Consider the following 15,206-nt stretch of genomic DNA (forward strand, 5'->3'; position numbering starts at 1 on the left):
ACATCAAGATTAGTGGTATAGTGGACAGTGAAGAAGGTTATCTAGGATTGCAGAGGGATCTTGATCAATTAGGCCAGTGGGCTGATGAATGGCAGATGGAGTTTAATTTAGACAAATACAAGGTGATGCATTTTGGTAGATCAATCCAGGGCAGGACTTACTCAGTTATGGTAGGGTTTTGGCGAGAGTTATAGAATAATAACAGCTCTGTCACTGCCCTGTCAGAGTATGGTACACTATCTTTTTCATCCCATTGGAAAGTTCATGGCAGACACTGATGGCTACAGTGAAGAAAACTGGTCAAAAATAAGATTCATTTCTTGAAATTAATAATCTGTTAGATTGTATGCAGCATAAGCAGTCGGTAGAAATAGCAAACTTTGGGTTTCCTCCAGGAGCTCTTGTTTCCTCCCACAGTCCAAGGATGTGCAGGATAGTTGGATTGGTCATGCTAAATTGCCCCTTAGTGTCAGGGGAACTAGCTAGGATAAATGCATCAGGTTAAAGGGATAGAGTCTGGGTGGGATTGTGGTTGGTGCGGACGCGATGGGCCGAAAGGCCTCTTTCTGCACTGTCGGATTCTGTGATTCTGTGATAACGAGATCTAGGGGTACAGGTTCATAACTCCTTGAAAATGGAGTCACGCATGGACAGACTGGTGAAGAAGGCATTCAGCATGCTTGGTTTCATTGGTCAGAACATTGAACACAGGAGTTGGGACATCTTGTTGAAGTTGTGCAAGGCATTGGTGAGGCCACACTTGCAATACTGCATACAGCTGTGGTCACCCTATCATAGAAAGGATATTAGTGAACTAGAAAGTGTGCAGAAGAGTTTTACTAGGATGCTACCAGGACATGATGGTTTGAGTTATAAGGAGAGGCTGGATAGACTGGGACTTTTTTCCCTGGAGTGTAGGAGACATAGGCGTGATCTTATACGAGTCTACAAAATAATGAGTGGCATATATCAGTTAGATAGTAAACATCTTTTCCCAAAGTTAGGGGAATCTAAGACTAGAGGACATAGATTTAAGGGGAGAGATACAAAAGAGTCTGGAGGGGTAATATTTTTACACAGAGGGTGGCAAGTGTTTGGAACAAGCTGCCAGAATTAGTAGTAGATGCGGATACAATTCTGTCTTTTTAAAAAGCATTTAGACAGTTACATGTGTAAAATGGGTATGGAGGGATATGGGCCAAACGTGGGCAATTGAGACAAGCTGAGTGGTTTTAAAAAAAAAAGCATGGCATGAACCATTTGGGTTGAAAGGCCTGTTTGCATGCTGTAACCTCTATGATTCTATGATCCATGTTGTATTTTTCTTGGAATGTTTGAGTGCAAAAATAGCAGTCCACTCCTCAGCACTGACATTCTCTCCTTGAGCAGCAGAAAATTCACCTGTTAATCACTATATTTATACAGTTCATCATTTTTATTTAATGTGCAATTTTATGTGTTCAAAATAGCTGAATAATTTTGAGTTCAAATCCATTTCTCATCTTGTCTTCAAGGTGTGGAGTACTATTTGTGAGAAGTGCGGCTTAAAACTGGAAAATTATTCCCATGGACCTCAGAAGATTGATGCCCAAACCAAAGTTTCACTCATGGATATGCCTGTACAGGTATTGCTCAGGCTAAGATGTTGATTTTATTTCATTTCGTAACTAAAACGTACATATTATAACTTTACTATGGAAATGAGAAACCAACTTTTTCTTTCAAAAAAATCACTGGTTAAATATTTTCATTTCAAGAATTATGGTACAAAACCTCTTCTATTATCTATATTTTACATGAATGTCATTGTAACGTATGTGCTTTTCATAATAAGAAATATTTCATTGACTTTCAACGAACAAAGCCTCTGTGATAGAATTAGTTACATCTGATTGTTTTAAATATCAATCAAACACATTACTCTTCTATTTTGCTAGCACTACATGCAGTGATAATTTAGCTTTGCCTTAATTGTTTAATCTGTATTTTCTATTATATGCATTCTCGCTTACACAGTGCTGAGTCACATTGTTGTTAACAACAGTGTGTTATGAAGGAGTGCTCCTGACATGAGTACGGTTTTGTTTTCCATTGATATTGAAGATCTTCCACAAACATGGAGTCATCTTAATTTTATTTTAACGTCTACATGAAAAAAGTTAATCAAATCCTGCTAATCCACACATAAATGTGCTCACCAAATAAATATTCATACCTGTTCTTCCAGCATATAACCATCAACTCTGCAATAAACATTTTTCTGACTGCTCGTGTGTGTAAATGGTTGGTGTAGCGGTGTGTTACATAGTTTAAGAATTGCTAACATTTTATTTTGGGGACTGTGTTTCTCTGATCTCTGGATTTATTGATTGAATAGCAAAGCTGGTTTTGGTCACTATTTTGTCTGGATATAGAAAGTTGTGGGCACCAGAAATGCCTTTTACTTAGAAAACCTATTTATTTCAAAACTTGCAGTTCATTCAAACTTCAGAAACTATGTGTGGTTTCCTTAGTATTTTATGCAAATTAGTTTGTATTTATGGATAATGCAATGGCAAAGTCTTTTTTGTTCCAGGAATTTAAGGATATATTGTTGTATCTGTGCGACACCTGTACTACGTTGTTTGCATTCTTGGAGATTTTTCCTGAAGCTAGCAGGACAATACAAAAGCATGACTTCATTCATAGGTATGAAAGCATGTTATAAAACATATGTCTTGAATTGCATTTTGGTTTACTAAAATGTAATTTAATATTCCTTCTCTGTTCGGAGTGATAAGAACAACATTAATTGTAAATAGTCTCACAACACCAAGTTAAAGTCCAACAGGTTTATTTGGTAGCATGAGCTTTCGGAGCATTGCCCCCTCATCAGGTGAGTGAAGAATTGGGTTCACAAATAGGACATCTATAGACACAGAGTCAGTTACAAGGTAATGGTTGGAATGTGAGTCTTAACAGGTAATCAAGTCTTTACAGGTGTAGACAATTTGAATGGAGAGGGGATTAAGCATAGGTTAGAGGTGTGAATTGTCTCCAACCAGGGCAGTTAGTGAGATTTTGCAAGTCCAGGCAAGTCAAGGGGATTACAGATAGTGTGACATGAACCCAAGATACCGGTTGAGGTCGTCCTTGTGTGCAGATTTTGGTTATCAGTTTCTGCTCAGTGATTCTGATTTGTCGTGTGCCATGAAGGCCGCCTTGGAGAACACTTACCCAAAGATCAGAGGCTGAATGCCCTTGACTGCTGAAGTGTTCCTCGACAGGAAGGAAACACCCCTGCCTGGTGATTGTCGAGTGGTGTCCATTTATCTGTTGTTGTAGCGTCTGCATGGTCTCGCTAATGTACCATACCTCGAGACATCCTTCCCTACAGCGTATCAGGTAGACAATGTTGGCCGAGTCACGAGTATGTACTGTTTACCTGGTGGATGGTGTTCTCATCATTTCATGTGGAAACACCATCCACCAGATACACAGTACATACTCTTGTATGTATTCAGCCTCTGATCTTTGGGTAAGTGTTCTCTAAGGAGGCCTTCACAACACATGACAACACAGAATTACTGAGCAGAAACCGATAGCCAAGTTCCACACACATGAGGACAGCCTCAACTGGAATCTGGGGTTCATGTCACACTATCTGTAACCCCCATGACTTGCTTGGGCTTGCAAAATCTCACTAACTGTCCTGGCTGGAGACAATTCACATCTCTTTAATATGTGCTTAACCCTCTATCTACTCACATTGTCTGCACCTGTAAAGACTTGATCACCTGTTAAAACTCGCATTCCAACCATTATCTTGTAATTGAATTTGTGTCTATGTATGCCCTGTTTGTGAACTCAATTCTTCACTCCCCTAATGAAGAGGCAATACTCCAAAAGCTCATGCTACCAAATAAACCTGTTGGACTTTAATCTGGTATTGTGAGACTACTTACTGTGCCCATCCTAGTCCAAAGCTGGCAACTCCACATCATCATTAATTGTAAACAAGTATTATTTTTCTATTATTGTATCTTTCTGAATTTTACCTCATCTCTCAAATTATGAGTGGCTCAATGATTTATTGGCATTCTTCTGTTGTTGTTGCTCTTGAATAGCAACTTGACTGTTACAATGTGGGCTTTTTATAATGGTGATACTCTCATTTTGAGGAGATGGCCTAGTTGTGTTTGAAAATGTATTTTACAAAATATTGTCAGGGAAGGACCTTGTAGCTCTAACTTTGACTTGGCATATTACAGCAATATGTTGTGATATCAGGCTACTGTCAATGTTGTTATCTGTTTAATTGTAATGCAGGTAAAGAATATTTTAACTAGCACATACAAGCCAAAATAGTTTAGGAAAATATTTAGTAAAAATGACTAATTTATATAGGAGTTTTTTTTCTAATTTTTCTCCATGAAAACTGTTTCTTTCATTTCTTGCAGGTTGACCACGTTTTATGAAATAATTATTCCTGAGCTAGAAGATGCAATCAAAAAGAGACGATTTGATGAAATTAGGTAAAATGTACTGCATTGAAAATGTTCTTGGGTTTCGATTTCTGCCCTTTTTTATTTGCTGTTTACTTTATCCAAACTTCCTTGAGCTTTCTATGAGAAGAGTCTGAAATGCTCTATTCTTTGTGGAACTCGGTGACAAATTAACCTGGAACGAGATAATTTTACAACAGAGAATTAGGCTGTTCAGCTCACTCTGCTAAGAACTATTCCCCTGAGTAGCTTGTGTCTGTCCAGGACGCTGGATGGCATTCAACTGTCATTGGCTCCCAATTGGGAGCCCATAGTTCCCTGTTGCTTTCTCCAAGGCAATGCCTCAGCCAATCAGAGTCAACTTGCATCCTTTTCCCCTGTGGTGTTATTTGTTATCTTTTGAAATTTGGCATTCTTGCATTTGTCTTGATGAGTGCAAGATGAAGAGCACTCTACATTGGCAGCCAATGTAGAGTGAAACCAGCCTGTGACTGGATGGGCAAAATGTCATAAGCTGTCAAGTAAGTTTTTAATATCTGTTAATGGCTGTGGTGCTTAAAGTTCAATGGGAATGAGTGGGTTGGAGCTGCCGAGAACCTGGCCTAATCGGGCTGGGGTAGCTGTCGACTGTCGGGCAGCACTTTTGGTGGGGACAGTGTATAGGAACTGGCTGCTTGTGTCTGTGCACGCGCGTGGGGCAGGGGTGGCGGGTTGAGTGCAAGATATTGAGTGACTGTGTGGTGAGTGAAAACCTTCCTTTTCCCACTCACTGTCCCCACCACACACCATTCACGCACACGCTCACACTGACCCTCTTGCACTATGTTGGTTTTTATTACCTTTTATTGCTCTGACATTGCTGTATTTTGCTGAGCAGTTGTTCTTTGCCTTAAAATATCAAATATTTTTTGAAGTTCAGTTTATTGCTTTGTCAAACCTCATCATTCCAAAATTTGCTCATTGGCCCCTTGAGTGAGAGAAATAATGCAATTGTGCCCCAAGATAAAAGATTGGACAAATCTGGCCTAATTGGTTGTCTGTCTCCAGAGAGTGGGCTGCCAACTCCCGTAGCAGTCCACTTCTGGGAAACTTGTAAGCAGTACAACTAACTGAACCTCCCTGCCCAGCTACCTCTGTCTCTGGGATAAAATTCAGCTCATCCCTACCATCTTCCAACCTCTCCTTTAAATTTATGCCTGTTGATTGTGCCCTCTAGTTACCGATTCAGTAACCAGTAGAAATATTTTTCAATGTTTTCTCATCAATATACCTCAAAATTTGAACAATTTAATCAAATTTCCTCTTTCCTTCCTTTGTTCTCGTGGAAAGAATCCCGATTTTTCCTCATAAGTAAAGTGTTTCATCCATATAATCATTACAAATTTTTTTCTAAAACTTTCTTCAAATCCTTGATGACTTTGAAGTCAGGTTCCCTAAACTTGCACAATATTTCAGCTATGCTCCCAGCCAGTGTTTTGTTATTGGGTTAGCATCAGCTCTTTGCTTTTGAACTCTTAACTTCCGATTTATAATGACAATGGCCCCAAAAATACTTTTTAAATCAAGTAATCATAGAAACCCTACAGTGCAGAAGGAAGCCATTTGGCCATCGAGTCTGCACCGACAACATTTCAACCGGGCCCTATCCCTTTTAACCCCACACATTTACCCGCTAATCCCTCTAACCTATGCATCTAAGCGGGCAATTTAGCACAGTCTATGCATCTAACCTGCACGTCTTTGGACTGTGAGAGGGAACTGGAGGAAACCCACGCAGACATGGGGAGAACATACTTCCAGCTTTAATAAATTTATGCATCATAATTGATTTGCTGCTCCTCTTTTAGAGTGTTGCCCTTTTCTCTGTTGTATGGTGTCGATTTTCTGTTCCTGCCCATGTTGCAGTCTCACATTTCTCCAAACTAAATTTCATCTAATCCTTATCTGCCCAATTTACCAACTATTTGTCCTTCTGAATTAATTTAAGTATTCTTCATTGGCAACCATGTAATTGAAGGACCTTACTGCGACAGACTCTGAAGTTGTTTGCCTTCAGTAGGAAACTCTCATTCGTGACTTGAGGGATGACAAACTTATACGTTATGCTGAAGCGTTGAATTAACTGAAACTTCTGGTCAAGTACAATTTTCATTTGTGGAAGCTTTAAAATCAAAATCTTGCTGCTCTTAATTTATTTTGTTTAATGATGTGCCTGTGATAGATCTGTCACCTGTTTGATTATGAACACACGCGGATTACTCTTTTTTTAGTTTCTTTGGCGTATCTTGTTTTCCAAGTGGAATGTTCAGTCCTGCCTGGAGGAATACTTTGTTCCTCAGTATTGAATCACACTTGTGCCGATCAGGTGTATGACTGCTATCTGCATTTTAAAATGCTCCACCTTGTGCCAATAACCTGTTTTTGCCCCAAACACTTGAAGCATTCCTGCTACACAATAATTATCTTTTACACTTTAATCACTAGCCCTCCAGATGATTTATGAGCATCTTGCCAATTTATGAAGTGTTTTGTCTTAGTGCTGAGTGAATGCAGACCGTGGCAGAACTGGGTTGGTACAATTTAATTTCAGTAGTGTTATGACCATAGTGAAAAGGGAGATTTATATTCAAGTCTTCTGTTCGAGATTTAAACCTGGAGCCTTGGGGTGAAAGGCTAGATCCAATCTACCCACCCAGTTTCTGTCTCAACTTTTGAAATATTCTAGACTCGTAAGATTATTGAAATATACTGATATTAAATATTCACAGTGGCCTGAAAGGAGGAGTAGCAATGTTATTGTGTAGAGCAAGAATTGATGAAAAAGATCCATTGGTTAGTAGGTGTTACAATCTGCTTGTCTCTTTCTCATTGCGTGTAAATTTTCTTCAGTTTGCAGAGCGACTTGTGGAGGAGGCTCTCACACTCGAGGAAAAAAATGATTGAAACTTTTCATCTCATCATTAACTACATGTGCCTTCAGCCTATACTAGAAAGTGGGTAAGGAAGCAAGAAATCTAAATACACTTATTCTGGTGTAAAATTATGTTGGCTCATCCACTATAGATATAAGCTTTCCAAATTAGAATTTGAATAATGTACATTTTTCCTGAAGCTGTAGATTTGTGTAAAGCTGAATTGGCCAAATGTTCTTATCTTATGATATCTGGAACATTCGTTTACTTATCCTGGGAACAATCCAAATGGTATGCCACAGCCTTCAGAATTTATGTTAATTCTACTTAGGATTTCAGCAATTCCTCCAAGGTAAGATTCTATGGGGTCCTTCCATTATATACATGACCCTCCACCTTGTTTTTTTTTTGCAAATCTCACAACTATGGATGCCTCAGCTCCTTGTTTGGGTTGTCAGCAGATTCTGCTGCCTCCCCAAGTTTTCTCTGCTGACTGCCTTCTGCCACAAGGCTCTGAGAGGATCATTGTAGGTAGATTGCTTCAATTAGCTGTAAGCTGGATCAAATCTTCTGGCTGCTTTTCTTTCATGAAATTCAAACTAAGAGGGAGCCCCAGCCACATTCCAAAGAGTTTGATACTTACTTTGGTTGAAATGAAGGCTTAGGTATGTATCACCTCCAGTTGGCTCTCTCACTGATGAGATACAGGCTTCATCAAAGCCAAGCTACAACTGCCTCTGTCTGTGTTCCCAAACTGAATTGCCTGCTTCTGTCCTTGAACACACACAAATAAATCAAACAAAAGAACTGCCTAAGCAAGGCTCCACTTTGAGTTATATCTTCATAGCAACATGGCGCACACAGATTGTTCCCAGGTAGAAATACAAGTTAACTACTTCTTAATTCCCAAATTTTTCTTGATTCTAGGAAACAATATGAATAACTTCTATCTTTAATGGAATTCTATTACACTCTTTCTCAGAATTGCTGGCTTTTAATTTCATTTATGGAGAAGGCAACAGACACCCCAGCTCTAGCAAGAGGTCCATAAAATGGTTAATTTATAGTTCAGTGTTTAGAACACTCCCTCTGACCTTGTAAAATAGCCATGATGTGGAGATGCCAATGTTGGACTGGGGTGGGCACAATAAGATGTCTCAACACCAGGTTAACGTTTAACAGGTTTATTTGGTAGCACAAGCTTTTGGAGTGTTGCTCCTTCGTCAGATGAGTGGAGAATGTCGCAATCTCGACTTCAGAGTTTAATTTTTAACACAAATGCACATTAACACGAGATATTTAACTGACAGATTGACTTTATTTTACTTGCTCGCAAGGGGGGAGTTTCTTGATATAATGGGTCAGAGATACCACCCTACCAGACAAAGATAATCATCCCAGTTTATACAATCCTGCAGCTCACAGTCAGTTGGATACAATCCAATCAAAAGTGTCACAAATAACATACTTTTAAGTATTGATCCAATAGAAAAAAATACTGAACCAGCCTGATCTACGAGATCACGATACCTCGTGGGATACCCCAATATATCATCCCTAAGCCTGTCCTCTACTATCTTAGTTGGACATAATGCCTCTATTTTTGATAGCAGCCTCAAAAAAGCATCTTCACTAAAACAGTCTTACATTGACATCCTTTAGTTAATAAAGGGGGCCTACAAAAGCCATTAGTATTTATGGCCTTGTCAGTGAAGTTAACTGAATCTCTAAGGGATGTGGTCAACTTGACTTGCCTTCAGGATATTCCCTGATCAATTTGTTTATTGCCAACATAATGAAATACGTGTACATATTGCTTAACAATTCAATGACTGAGCTTTTTATGACTTCCTACAATTTCAAGGGGTATCGTCATGTTACCATTAATTTTTGTCAGTTCCCACTCAGTCTCCTACCATAACTCTTTCGTTAGCTAAGGCATTAATGCCTTTCTGACTTTTGATTAGAAACTGTGAAGGCAGTTTCATTACATCTCACTCTTGTATCACTTGTTATGATAAAGTGTCTGGTGAGGAATTAAATGTCCTTTATGGCCTTTGATTCAAACAGTTGGGTGCTTTAAAGGATTGTATCTAACATATGTTTAGTATCAAAGGGCAGTCTGTAACTGTGCATCAAAGTTTCTTTGTTTAACTTCTAAAAATGTAAAGAAGATATATGTATATGTATGGACTAATTAAAGGTATTACATGTACTTTGAAATATAAAGTATTTAAAACACTTAATTACAATTACTAACAAACTTGCTCCCCATTGATAAAGTGAATTCTACATCTAAGTTGATAAACAAAAACCCTTGCAGAGGCTGGCAATTTTATAGTAGCCCTTTTCTTCTCTATCTTTCCACAAGAGTTGGGTTCACAAACAGGGCATGTATAGACACAGAGGCAATTGCAAGATGATGGTTGGAATGCGCATCTTAACGGGCAATCAAGTCTTTACTGGTACAGACAATGTGAGTGGAGAGAGGGTTAAGCACAGGTTAAAGAGGTGTGAATTGTCTCAAGTCAGGACAGTTAGTAAGATTTTGCAAGGTTGTGGTGGGACAGAGCAGAAACCAATAGCCAAGTTCCGCATGGGTGAGGATGGTCTCAACCGGGATCTTGGGTTCATGTCACACCACCTGTAACCCCCACCACGACTTGCCCTGGGAACTGAAAGAAAATTAGACTAGGAATTAATGACTGGCTCAGCTCTCTCTTCTGAAGCAAGAAAATAATATTCTGCTGTGACAACTGTGCGAGCATGCTGAGCTTTGTTGTAATTTCTTTCAAGAAAATGAACCTTGGTGAACCCGAAAATGATCAATAAATGTTAATGAAATCAGTGGCTCTTTGGTTGATATTCTAAGTACACCAATTAGATGCTTTGGAGCAATATCAAGTAATCAGAAAAGAGCAAATTGATTTTTTTACTATTGAGTAACGTGCAGAGAAGTTCAGTGACTTCTGTGAGCTTATCAGTCATTTTAAGCCTAAGGAAACAACTTGCTTTTGAAGTGCTAAAAGCTATAAGATCATATATGTTTGGGATATGTACCCCAGCATCTGTTAAGGATAAAAAAAAACAATGTCTTTTAGAAGAGAGACGAGACACTTCCAGCTGTCACGTTTTCTATACAAGTTTTCATTAATGTATGAAATGGAATCATAAGGTTGTGGTTTTTCACATAAAGTTGTGTCGTTGGCTTATCTGTTGTTCTAACATATATTACGATGTCATAGATTTCAACAATAGGGTGTAGTGATGGGTGCCAGGAAATTAGGTATTTCGTGTTCTCCATGGCAATGTGGAGGTGAGACGTGTTGACTGGAGGTATTAGGAACACTACACTTGTCCAAAATCAGTGTTTGTATTGATTCCTGGGGCTTTGGGTTTTTTATTATTCATGGGATTTGGGTATTACAGCATTTGTTGTCTGTCCCTAATTGCCCTTGATTTGAGCCATTCAGTAGGCAATTAAGAGTCAACCACATTGGGTCTGGAGTCACATATAGGCCAGACCAGTTTAGGAGGGCAAAACTCCTTCCCTAAAGGACATTAGTGAACCAAATGGTTTTTTACATTACTGAGACTAACTTTTAATTCCAAATTTTAATTGAATTTAAATTCCACCAGGTGTCGTGACATGATTTGAACCTGTGCCCCAGGGTATTTTCCCTTGGTGGTAAATTTAAATCTGAATGCACTCTCTGGAACCGTGCTGTGGGACGTCAAAGGGAGCTTTTTCGTCTTTCTTCAATGGTGGCAAAGTTTCAGAGCTCACTAACCTTGTGGTTTGTGTCCAGACAGACCTCTTTCATAGTTCAGAACTCCTGGCCTTCCAATGGAAAGGATTTAAGGGACTGCTGACCTTTTGAGATAAAATAGCCTACTGGGTATCCTAATTTCCTGGCTCGAATATAGTTGAACAACTATTCATTGTTTTCAAAATGCATTTATGGGAATAAAATAAGCCATTATCTGAGGTTTTATTTTTCACTGCTGGTCTCCCTCTGTCATTAAGCCAAATCTATTGTGGAAATGTATTGACATTCATGAATAAATCTGCTTTGAGCAGTTACATTTTAAATCCTAAATTCCTGGGACATGCATGAAAATGACAAATTGAGTATTTTCAGTTAAATTTTCTTTCTGGGAATTCTGTAATTTATGATAAACTTTCCACTGATGCTAAACTTGGTAGTGTAAATCGGGAGTTGGGACCTTACCTCATGCCAAAGTTAATCAAGACTTCGTGGATTGGGTAGCCTTGTTTTGTTTCATTTTAACAATACATGGTGTGCAACTCTTGTTGCTGTTACAAAGAGTTTCACTGGGTCCCAAGGCATGTTGTAAACCTAATATAAAAGATAAATACTGTGAACCCTGGAAAACTGAAAAAGAAGTAGAGAATGCTCAAAATACTCAACAGATCAAGCACTATCAACAGAGAGAGAGACACATTTCAGATCAATATTTTTCATCAGAACCATTCTTGCAAAAAGTTATTGACCTGAAACACTAACTCTGCTCTCTCTATGGTTACCGTCTCATCAGCTGAGTTCAGCATTTTCTGTTTTTACTTTATAAACCCACCTTAGTTCAATATTCTTTAGAAAATAGTTTTTAGCTTCTTCCTTTCAGAGAGCATTTTGATACCAAGCAATCATTGATCCCTCTTATACTTCACTTTCTTCTGACCCTATCTTTCTTAATTGCATTCCTTGCCACATTTTCATTCTGATCATTCTCTTCTAATTCTGAATGATCTGTTCTTAGCAAAGGCCTTTGATTCATCACTCTACACGCACAAACACCACAAGACATTGGTGTATGTGAACAGGAACAAGCCACTTACTCCCTCAAGTTTGTTCCATCATTTGGTGACATCTGTGACCTAATTCCCATTTACCCACCTTTCACCAATATCCCTCAATTCATTCAGATATCAGAATAATGAATTAACAATATCTCTGATTTAAAATTAACAATTGATCTAGCATCAACTGTTGCTGGAAGAGAGTTCTAGACTTCTATCTTTTTTTATATATAGAAGTACTTTCTAACGTAACACCTGAAAGGCTGGCTTTAATTGTTAAGCTATATGCCTTAATCCTAGACTCCCCAATGAGCAGGAATAATTTTGCTGTACTTTCAGTCCTGCATTAATACCTTAAACTTCAATCATATCACTTTTTAACTTTGTAAATTCCAGGGAATACATCCCTAGTTTGTGTAACCTCTCCAATTAGTTTAACCCTTAGAGAGGATTGTTGAGCTATGTAAAGTTTTTGAGTGTTGTATGGCTATGTTTTTATTGCCAATGACAGACATGTGATGCGCCCTTGCGTCAGAGCAAATAATCACAGCTGTGTTTTCTCCCCTAGATCAGATAACTTGAGTTATTGGCACATGCATTATTTTGACCTCTACACCTGTACTTTGTATTTAAGGACAACTTTCCCATTCATTACTTTTTATCCATGGCAATTTAGTTTATCATGATCACATAAGTAAATAGTAAAGCTTTGCTTGGGCTCAGCAACTCATGCATGCACAGAAGTGTACATGAGTAGAGGTGTACTGGCAGGTTGGGTGCAGCAGAATGATTTTATTGCCCTTCCACACATGTGCAGGTCAGTATGCAAACTGGTTTCAATAGCCATTGTGCGTTGGCAGGAGTTTGTGAATTGTGCACAAACCAATTCTGTTCAGTATAAGAAATTTCAGTTTTAGGCAACTGCTTTGAATAAATAAAATATCACAACAGTTTTTTCTCCAGCTTTTTTTAAAAATAAGTTTTATTTTTCTATTATGTAGATCTGAACATATTCTGACTTTTATAGAAGATTTCCTTCAGATCTTTACAGCTCTGCTACACCAGAAGAGGTAAGAGTGCAGTCAAGTTCTGGAAAGCTTACAAAGAATCTCCATCAGATTTTATATGCTGCTTCTATTATGTACCCTGTATTTAGAACAATAACCGCAATTTATATTTATATAAAATTAAAGCTTTGTGGTCACCATTGCTGAGACTAGTTTTATATTTCAGATATATTAATTGAATTTAAATTCCACCAGCTGCTGTGGTGAGATTTGAACCAATGTCACTGCTTAGGGAGAAAAGATAAGAGAATGAGGATGAGAAAAATATCTGCCTTGATTGAATGGCCAAGTGGTTTAATTCTGCTCTTACGTCTTATGGTCTTAAACATAATTAAACATCAAGAAGGTAGGTTTGAAAGAGTTTTAAAATGTAGGGCAGAGAAGTGGAGAGGAATTTCAGAACTTGGAATCTCGATCAGTTTTGGTGTGGTCCAATTTCTGGTAACACAGCAAAGTTGAGATAGTGTGAACTCAGTGGGTAGTTTGTTCTCTTGCAGACAAAATGAGGGAGGGTGGGGGTGTCTCTGCTTAGCCCCAGTGTGTTCATACAATAAAAGGGAGATTGAAAAAGAAAATTTTACAGGGCAAAGAATAAAGAATTGTTGTTTCCCGTGAGGCCAATAGTGTATTCTGTCACAGGGAAGAGCAGGTTGAAGACAGATGCTGGGTTATTTATTTTTCAAATAGAGATGACTTCGACGATGGAATAGGCACATAGAGATGAATTAGTCTTTTAACTGCTGCTGCAGAAGTTCCACTAGAAATAGTGCAGATGGAAGCCAAGCATTAAAACCTGGATAGAGCTCTGGCTCTGAGCTGCTGCTTGTTAGTTGGAAGATGGTGGACTGATTGACAGTACAGAAAGTCAGGGAACTGGTTCTCCCAGCTAGGGGGATCATGTAACATGACTTGCGCTTGTCCAGTTTGGCTTTAACAAAGGATATGTATTCCTTTGTCTGGATTCATGAGATTGTTAATATTTAATCATTAAGAATTTGAAAGAGAGTTGCCAGGTCTTTTGTCCTAGCAGACTAGTTTTCTCAGTTGGCCGGGCTTTGCTTAGAAAATGTAGATGGCCTTTGTATAATTTCAGTTGGTTTCTGTAGCTCACACGTTCGTTATCATCTCTTCAGTGATAATGGAGTGTCAACTTCACTGTCAGAAAGTTCCTTTTCTATAAAAGCCACTGCCATCTATGGCTTCAGTCATTTTAAAGTCTTTATCCAATTTTAAAATGTTATAAATTAGCAATGATGGTAGATATATATTTTTTAAAATAGTATAGGTTTTAGCTCCATTACACTTGGACTATATCCTATATCCTCTGGAGAGAAAGTTTGGAAACTATTGTGGATTGAGTGGAAATGTTTAAAAAATTGATGACGACTTTGTCACAATATCAATACCTTGGCAGAAAACTCTCGATGACATTGAGAGAATCATTGGAAACTAAAGGAGGTTTACCCAAATTGCTGAACTCATCAAGATAAGCACTTTGCCGCCATATCAGTTCAGTGGTGAAAAATTTTCAATTCCTATGAGGGAAACATTGGAAGCTAATGTGGATTTACTCAAAATGTTTAACTCAACGGGGTAGGCACTTGGCCGCAGTATCACCTTTCTTGGCAAAATAATCCCGATTGGCATGGAGAGAAACTTTGGAAACGATTGTGAATTTAGTGAAAATGCTTAACACGTCGACATAGGCACTTTGCTGCAATAACAGCTTTTTGGTGAAATAGACTCAACAACTTTCAGCAGAACTTCAGAATCCAATATAGATTTACTCAAAATGCTTAACTCAACAGGTAGGCACTTGGCTGCAATATCACTGTTGTCAGCAAAAACATCTTTTTTTTAAGAAATCACAATGAGGAAAATACACAACCTTCTTGATAAATGCCTTAGATGTAGTGTCAAA

At 38.4% G+C, this 15,206-nt stretch overlaps 1 protein-coding gene across 3 annotated transcripts in view; it reads left to right on the forward strand.

Moving 5' to 3' along the window:
• ascc2 (activating signal cointegrator 1 complex subunit 2) overlaps nt 1-15,206 on the forward strand; it is a 65,457-nt gene that overhangs the window by 24,338 nt on the left and 25,913 nt on the right. For all 3 annotated transcript variants that reach the window (XM_080208374.1, XM_080208373.1, XM_080208375.1), the window contains exons 7-11: nt 1,515-1,625; nt 2,576-2,688; nt 4,440-4,514; nt 7,374-7,481; nt 13,220-13,288. In XM_080208374.1, coding sequence (XP_080064500.1) covers nt 1,515-1,625; nt 2,576-2,688; nt 4,440-4,514; nt 7,374-7,481; nt 13,220-13,288 — 476 coding nt within the window. The remainder of the gene's footprint in view (nt 1-1,514; nt 1,626-2,575; nt 2,689-4,439; nt 4,515-7,373; nt 7,482-13,219; nt 13,289-15,206) is intronic.

This window comes from Carcharhinus amblyrhynchos, chromosome 20 (genome assembly GCF_965287045.1).
Source record: "Carcharhinus amblyrhynchos chromosome 20, sCarAmb.v2.hapA, whole genome shotgun sequence".
In the NCBI taxonomy this organism is placed as follows: domain Eukaryota; kingdom Metazoa; phylum Chordata; class Chondrichthyes; order Carcharhiniformes; family Carcharhinidae; genus Carcharhinus; species Carcharhinus amblyrhynchos.